Raw genomic sequence first — 8,845 nt, forward strand, 5'->3', positions numbered from 1 at the left:
ACTTCTTTAAAACAGGACCCGTCCTTACAGTTTAGTTCTAGATTTTGGAGAAACCAATGTAGGGAAATTGGCGTGGAAATAGTTGGTTTAAAGTGGAACAGTCACTTCCCTATTGTATTGGTAGCTAAACAAGTTTATTCAATTCAAAGATTATACCAAATCAAAAATCGAATTAAACATTTTATTATAACAGTTTCTGTCAAAAATAAAAATTACAAGCATACATTGTTTTAAATAACAATGCTGCTTCATACGCCAACACAAAATGTATAATACTAGTATCAAATTACTAGTCAGGAGTGAAAAAGTCACCATCTATATTTGTCTGTACAGTCAATTTGACCACCCCAGCACAGGTTCCTTACCAACAGTCCTGAAGCTATTATTAACAAAGCACACACAGCATATTGACAACAGAAAAGTAGATTTAGCTACACAAGTTCTGACATATGTAACATTCATATGGTGGTATGACGTGTGCATACTTATCCATTATACTATAAGATGTGCTATCTGGAAACAGAAGCAACCAGATAAAAAAGGCAGTTCTTAAGAACAGGGGAAATGAAAAAAAACATTTAATAGAAAGAAAAATAAACATTCAGTAAAAGTACAAGATCAAGAGTATAGGAAGCATAAAAGGAACTGAAATAAAATGTAATGAGAAACTTTTAACAAATAAACTTCATTCAACTCATTCAAGTGTGATGAAATACTCTTCAGGGACGAAAATAATAGTTGGCTGCATCAGATGGATTAAAAAGTGTCCTATTACTCAAATCTGGCTGGGGGGGACACACTGCAAGATTTGTATATTTAACATTGGACTGTCATTTCCTTCTGTAGCTTTCCTGTTGTGTAGTTGAACAGAAACACAGAGCCAACAATCAGTTGAACACATTTTTGTGCATAACAGATTGCTCCAACCAGACCCTTTTTTTATATATATTATAAAGCCTTTACTGACATGATGTGTTCCCATCAGGCCACCGACCTAGCTGGAGCTGCCACCAATGTTCTGTAATGTGTTCTTGAGGTGTATCAGTAATATAAAGAGGAGCTTCCAGCAGTTGAATGGTTGGGTCCGTTAACCGTCAGGGGGAATCCAAAAGAAACTCAAGACAAATTGATAGCCATGCTTTTGACTGTGCAGGAAATCTACAGGCGGAGGTGGAGAAGAGGGCGACACACAACACTGGAGGAAAGAAGGAACTTTCCACACCTCACTTCTGTTTAGGGGGAGGTCTGCAAAGAGAAAAAGAAAAGCCGGTGTTAACATAGTAAAAAACATGACTCCATTTTGAGAACATTATTGAGGGCAAACAGCTAAAACCATCACACTTTGAACAAATTGAGCTCTGGAACAGTACCATGGTCATGTCTTCCTATCTATTTACTAGTTATAAATCATATAGTTAATTGTTCTTTTAAATTTTGGGATTTTATGCTTTTTTATTAGACAGTTTTGGAGAGACACATGAAAGCGCAGGGAGGGGAATGACCACAGGCCGGATTCTAACCTGTGGTCGGCTACTTCTGAGGTATGTTGTGATATAAACAACATACATGTGTGATCACGGCACGCTTAATTCTGTACCACGGAAGTGCTCCGTCTCCGGCTGGGTTCAGAGTGGAGCATGGTATGGCCGACAGCTGGAGTCACCTGACAGAAGAGCCGTCACAACCAGTGGAATGCCCGGCTGCCCCTTCCATTTGCACATAATGGCACAGCCAACGGAAAAGTGACCATGTGTATAGAGCGCCTTTATAAATCACCACGGTAGTCTCGCAAATGAGAATACGGATCAATGAGCAGAAAAAATACATTACATAAGGTAAATTCTTACTCGGGGGACATTAAAATGTAATATTAGTGACTTATTAAAATGTAATATTAGTGACATTGCAATTGTGATCAGTTTAACCACCAAATAAAAAGGGGTTTAGATCTGGAAAAACTGTTGGGAGAGCTTGTCTTTTTAACCCTTCAACCTTCTTTGACATTGAAGGAAAAAGTGGAACACTTAACTTCAGAATAACTTCATTTACATGAACGCATGATTCAGTGAGCTTTAAGTGGCTACGAGTAACTTTGTCAGTTGGCGGGGTCCCTTTGGACAAAAGCGGTAGTATTTTTACGACACCAGCTGTCGTAAAGCTGTTTTCTAGTGCGTGCCGGCCGTGCGAGTGTCAAATGATTAGGACGCAGTATAGTGCATGTCCGTGTGTTGAAAGTGTGAGGGCACCGGACTCTTTTCGGCTCCGTGAGTGGTTAGTGACACTGCATCAACTAATGCCAGTCAGTGCCACACACACCTGATTGCAATGAGTTGATGCAGGTTCACTAACCACTCGCACAGAGCTGAAAGATTCCATGTCCTCACAAAGTGAATGAACGAGAGACGGCAGTTAGTATGGATCACGATGAGTGATATGTTTATGTTGTTGTAAATAATGACTATTTCAGATGAATAATGGTCATCTGATGATGCTGGTGAGGCAAAGTAAACTTTGTTTTAGTACCGCTCATTCATTTAGGAGTAAACACAGCAGTCTAGTTCACTCCCGTGAAATTGTGTACACGTTGCTTGGCAACCCCACCCGTCTATCACTCTCCCTTTTAGCTTTTCTTCATTGCATTTTCTTTTTTTTTCTTTGATGGTTCAGCCCCGTTATCAGTCATTATGACGACAAATAACTGTCTTAAACAAGGCTCCCGCTCCCCTTCCCTCACCTGGAGGGATAGGCTTCTCAAATCGCGTTGCTGCGCTACACTGAAATATGCGACCAATACGAATATGTGACCATAGAGCCTGCATACACACATCGAAAATCGGACTGGGTGTGCGACCATATAAAAACGTCTTTCTTTGCACTGATGGTCTCGTTTGCTGTTAAAGGTAATTTATGATTATCAGAGGAAACATGAGGCTGTTTAAAAGATATTTAAAAGTTACTCATAGTGGCTTCAAGAGTTTGCCAGTCCAGGCGGTGTCCTCTAGTCAAACTTTGCAACCTTTATTTCACTAACATTTCATTTTTTAAACAGTCCACCAGATGGCACTGCAGCAGCTGCTTTAGTCAACTTGAGCTCTAATGTAGTGCTCTTGTCCCAAATACCTTGGGATGAAAACAGTGAAAATATTAAAAGGATATATGTAATCACATTTTTTTTTAATCTGCAAGATATTTTGTTATTGAGGTGTTGGGAGTGGGACAAATGTTCTAGATGCTGTCTATGGGTGGGGTGGGACACTGAGTAAGGTACAAAAGTGTACAGCAAACAAAGAACCACTTTGGAAAGACTTCTGTAAAGGCAGTAGAATTAAGACTTCCGTTTGCTTTTGCACACTAAAATCTATATAAAACTAGACAGGGTTTTCCTGGATCAGAATGGGCCCTTGGGGGGGTGAGAACACGGAACAACTTTTTTGGGGTTGCGAATGCAACAGTGAAGGCGAAAAGTTTGTGAACTTTAAGAGCGGTGTGGGATTGAGAAAGGGGAATTTCAATGATGGTTTATGATTATTTAGTTTTCATGATCGAGGGAAACAGTAATATATATTGAAATGCAATTAATCGCCCAGCCCTATAAGAAGGATGACTTTTATTAGGCTGAACTAGAAACACATTTGGAGAGGTTTAAAATAGCTAAATATATTCTCAATTTTTATCATTTAGGCGCTGGTGATTTTACTTTGGGGGGGGGGGGGGGCGCCAACAATTTCTCGATGCAGGAAAAACCCTGTAAAGGAGGTTGAAGTTTTACCAAGCACCAACCTCAGCAATTTTTACCAGCATCCAATAAGGAAGTGACCAAAACTATAGTAACTGGAAGACAGGCCGTTTTCAAAGTCTTATTAAACCTATTTACAGCCTGGTCCACAAAACCATTTTAGTGTGTATGTTTAGGTCATATCTCCATGACAACACTGAGGGTGATTTTTTTTTGGACCACGCTAATTTTTATTCTTTTGGAGGTTAAAATGTATTGGCGCGATCTCTTGAGTGACAACTCTCCGCCCGTTGTCCCTCACTTTGCCTCGGGGGTATACGTCAGCTAGACGGGTGTATCTCCCTCCCCCCGACGGAGTAAAAATCTCACAAGATGGCGACGCGCACAAACCGGGATTATTGGATGCCGTGTGAATAACTGAGGTCAGCCCGGATGCTACATCCATATTATTTACTATCTATGACTTTTACCTGTAGATGCCCACCACCACAGCATGGTCCCTCTCATAGGGCTCCAGTGTGAGCTGTTCCTGGGGTTTCATGTTCTCTGAACTCATCTTCTTCACCTCTGAGGCAAACACTGCCTCTGGAGCCGCTGTCGAGTCTATACAGTTAGCCTGGAGTAAACAAACATCACATCAGAGTCCATACAGCAGACAGTACACTCTGCATATTATGAACAAAACATCAACTCAACTAAATTAACCCAGTGCCAGTCTAAACAAATGCAACAAGACTTTGTTGAAGTGGTGGAAGAAATGCCATGAGAGATTTAAACTTAGTTCATCTCTGGACTTAAGTGTAACATAATTAGTTTGTCACGATAACTACAGTAAGTAGTAGTGTATGTAAAAGGAGGAAGTCCTCAGCGTACCTTGATGGAGATTACAAAGTGTCCTCCATTCTTCAGGAAGTTATGGGCGTTCAAAGCGACAATCCTCGTCTGGTCGGGCTGGGCAACATCAGCAAAAATCACATCCACCATGCCTACGGAGGGACAGACCATTTCAACATTACTGTCTGAATGGATCTATGTGCACATTTTACAATTCTGTGTATGCATTCTGACTTCACACATGTAATGTAGGCCATTACCTGGACCATTCATTTGTCTCAATAAGAGCAATGGTGAGCTATGTGCAGCTGTGGCAAACCTCTGGCATTATGTCTGGTTTAAGAAATTATAATAATTAAAATAACTAAAGTCATGATGACATATTGTTTAACTAAATGCAAAGGCTGATTTATTACACTTGGTCCTTGGCTGTTCCAATGCTCAGAGCGGGATATTATTCAGAAGCTAATGAAGTGATAGACCTGCTGCAGCAGGTCAGGAACGCTAGATCTCTGACAGACATGTTTGCCAATGTTAAAGGTTCTTAGAATGAGAAAATGTACACAATATTAGACTTAATTCATCCATGACTAAGTTGCTTTTTCAGAGAAAGACTGCCGTTTTAAACCTTGACAACTTTACTAAATGTTTTCCAGCAGCCCACTGTGTCTCAGGACTACCTACCGACTAGCATGCGGTATTTGTGTGGGTGGCGAGCGTCTTCAATGATTGGAATGATGTTGGTGCGTTTCTTTGCCACGTTGAGAAGGTCACGGCCAGATCGATGGGAAAACTCCACCGCGTAGACCAGCCCTTCCTAAAACACACAGGTTACTCAAATGTTAGCACTAAACCCAATTAACAAGTCACAGTTTTGTGAAAGAAAAAGTCATCATTAAACATACATATAAAACATTTATTATTTGATAGTTTGTGGGATTATTTAGGAGGAGAGGGCCATGTGGAGTGTTTGATTGGACATATCTAGACTATTATGAAGCAGGAGTCTGTGGGTGGTACTGACCGGTCCAACGATGTCAGAGACGTGGGACACTGTGGTGCCAGAGGCAGCTCCCAGGTACATGACCTTTGAGCCGGGCTTGATGTGGATCTGGTCCACTCCTCCCAAGATGGCTGCTGCCAACTTAGAGCGGAAGGGATTCCACGCTCTGTACTCAATCTTCGTCTCTCCTTCCTAACAAATAGTAAAAAATAAATGTAAAGTTCACCACAAGAACCAGAGACTATAACTGATGCAGGTATGTTTCTGATGTGATGGAAGGATAATTGACCCACTATGTAACTAACAGCTCCTAATGCAGCCAAAGTTGGCCATAATGGAATATCACTGATCTATCTACTCACCTCCACGCTCATCCTCTTCTCTCCGTACACAGACTCTCCTACTACCATGTTCCTAGTCACCAGGGCATCCTCCTTCCCTCTGCAGATGAACACTCCTAAGCACACACACACACACGTTAACTTACTACATGACTTTACATATGCATTAGCAGAAAGCAACTTAAGTTAAAGAATATGAACAAGATACCCATGAAATCCTCAATGAAACAAACTGTGGCAGTGTGAAGGCTAGGGTTTAGTCATCCCAACCCACAGTGATTTCATCCCAAATATCAATAGTGAATAATGACTAAGAGTAATAATAACCTTCATGTCTGTGAGGTTCAACCATGACCTTCCTCCCTGCTCCAAAGCCTCCTCGAGCCCCTCCTCTGCCCCTCGGGGCGCCTCTGCCTCCGCCACGCCCACGGAATCCTCCACCCTCTGGAGACCTGAAGCTACCACCTGAAAACACACACGCGTTAATACTGAGGTCAAATCAGTTTTATTTGTATAGCCCAATATCACAAATAGACATTTGCCTCAGTGGGCTTTACATTCCATACAGTATGACACCCTGCCCTTAGACCCTTAGATCGGCTGAGAAAAAACTCCCAGTAAAAAAACCTTTATACCTTTATTTAAAAAAAATTGTATTAACAATATTGTGCCCTGCTAGTACAGACCGCACCCATATTTCTGTCTGAATGAACAACTAGTAGTTTTGATTTGATAATAAAATAAATGAATATGGCTATGCACAAAAACCATTGTGCATGCTTTTTATTAAATTAAACCCACTTCAAATGTAATGAATAACACGAGTCACTTAAAATTGTTTGAGTGTTGTCTTCATTTGCTCCCCCAGAGATATTTGAATTGTTGATTCAATAAATTGAATTCCGACTTATAGCACGTCTTGGAAACGTCACCCTCGCCATGCCCCACTGGCTTTGGTGGGCAGTGCAAATGGAGCTTTAGACTGGAGGATTATTCATACAATTGTGCCACCTACTGGCTCAATTTGGAAGGGCAGAAACACTTATCTACTAGTATACTCAACATTCAGGATTAATATTGTTCTTCAGTCTCACCTCTTCCTCCTCTGAATCCCCCTCTTCCTCGGTCACCAAACCCTCCTCTTCCTCCTCGGTCACCAAACCCTCCTCTTCCTCCTCGGTCACCGAATCCTCCCCGTCCTCCTCTTCCTCCACGGTCTCCAAACCCTCCTCTTCCTCCGCCTCCACGGGGGCTGAACCCTGGGGGAAAAAACAAAATGGACATGTGAGCTTCAATTCCTACGTGTATAATGGGCATTGTGAAATATGGACATATCAGAGCGATGATATGTAAAGGGATGATGTATAGCAAATGGGTGAGTCTCGAGAAATAACACCTGACAAGGTTTCGATATACAGTATCATGGTTATTACATAACTACTGATTTAATGAGCTAAAAGCTTAATATTGTGGTTATATTGATCTTGAAATACTGTTATTGTCATGAAGAAAAGGACCTGCTGACAACATTAGTCTATAGCGCCTACAGTGGCCAAAAACTCCACTACATCCGAAGCAAAATATGTCTTCACGTTGATGGGTATTTGTATGAGCTGCCGTGGGTCACAACAGTCCCAAAAGCTGTCAGAAGTCCACAGATGTTAGGCCCGAGTATGCTCAACACACAAAAGGAAAAAGTGGGAGGTTGGTCACTATTCTGTGGTGAGAAAGCAAAATAGTCGCGGTTCTGTGCTCAGTGTTTAGCTGTATGGAAAAGCATATCTTTCACATAACTTGAAATACAGACCATGCCCTTTCAGTGTATGTATATGTTTTCACATATTAGTGCAATAGCTGCTCGGATCTCTACATTTGAAAGCTGTATAAAAAAAATCTGAATAAGTTAAGTGTAGTCGTGTTTAGGGATGGTTACATTTGCCAACTGTTAAATATGTAGGAATTTAGTAAAAGTTCCCTTTGGATAGTTTTAGAAAAAAGGCTAAGGCATTGCTAACTGGAGCAATATAAGTTATCAGACATTCCAGCAGCATTCTGGGTTGGCAGTCACTGAACTGTGACCGCGTGGAACACGGTCCTACACATTCCGGTAAACAAATAAAAAAAAACACGGTTCGGGTCCGGGCTACTATTAGCAGAAGCTCATTTCAACTTTCGAGCTTTAGCCCAACGGGACATGAAGCGACTAACAGTTTGTCTCGCAGTTAAAAGGTGTTTTGCTGTCTGGGTGGAGGGCTCGTGCTGAGGGGAAGCTCAACACGTGTGAGTGACCACGTGAAGGCTGCACAGAGCGCTCGTGTGAACTGCTCTTTCTTTACCTATGCTCCCAACAGCTAGGACTTTAAGCTATAACGTCAACATCGCATTACATCTCACGTTTAACTTTTATTCACGGAGAAAGAGTTCACATACATGGCGTCAGCTTTATTTCCACTTCGAAGTTTACTGTGAGGTGGAACGGCAACATGGCGGTGTAGGCCGAGCTCACATCGGAACCTTTAACTTCAGGTTAACGAACTACACAATGCACCGATACTGCAATGCAACATCACAGACGAGATATGAGCGATTTGTACTGTACCTGGTACCATGTTGTCGGTTGTATAGCGTTAATTCGATGCTGCCCACGGGATCCTTGTCTGTCTCTCCGGCTGAGTCTCTCGATGAGCGGACGCGAAGTGAGCACATGTGCAAATGCGACACAGTACTTCTACAACTGTGTGAGGTTTCACCATAGCGGGCGCATTACCGCCACCCACTGGTATGGAGTGTAGGCTACAATGGTCTGGGTATCATCGGATAGGCCTATTTGATTGAAACCAACATATTTTCATTAGAACACGGACTGTTTAATTCAAAATATTCCTGTGGGAATTTTGGAAATGTAATAGGGGATCATAGTAATGAACTGGA

At 41.7% G+C, this 8,845-nt stretch overlaps 1 protein-coding gene across 2 annotated transcripts; it reads right to left on the reverse strand.

The window, feature by feature from the left end:
- Positions 1-167: 167 nt before the first annotated feature.
- On the reverse strand, positions 168-8,643 carry fbl (fibrillarin; the record flags this gene model as incomplete). 2 transcript variants are annotated; one of them, XM_080039240.1, is made up of 9 exons in its annotated part: positions 8,514-8,643; positions 7,009-7,173; positions 6,242-6,379; positions 5,936-6,030; positions 5,595-5,765; positions 5,255-5,387; positions 4,610-4,722; positions 4,207-4,352; positions 168-1,245 (listed from the first exon to the last, which is right to left on the reverse strand). In XM_080039240.1, exons 1-9 carry the CDS (start codon positions 8,521-8,523, stop codon positions 1,224-1,226), a joined length of 993 nt encoding a protein of 330 aa, XP_079895366.1. In that variant the 5' UTR covers positions 8,524-8,643. The 2 variants fall into 2 exon arrangements, with proteins under 2 accessions (XP_079895366.1, XP_079895367.1); XM_080039241.1 differs by lacking the exon at positions 168-1,245 and having other exon boundaries at positions 4,203-4,352.
- Between the last annotated feature and the right edge of the window lie 202 nt (positions 8,644-8,845).

The sequence above is a fragment of the Ammodytes marinus genome (genome assembly GCF_949987685.1).
Source record: "Ammodytes marinus genome assembly, chromosome: 13".
NCBI classification, from domain to species: Eukaryota; Metazoa; Chordata; class Actinopteri; order Uranoscopiformes; family Ammodytidae; genus Ammodytes; species Ammodytes marinus.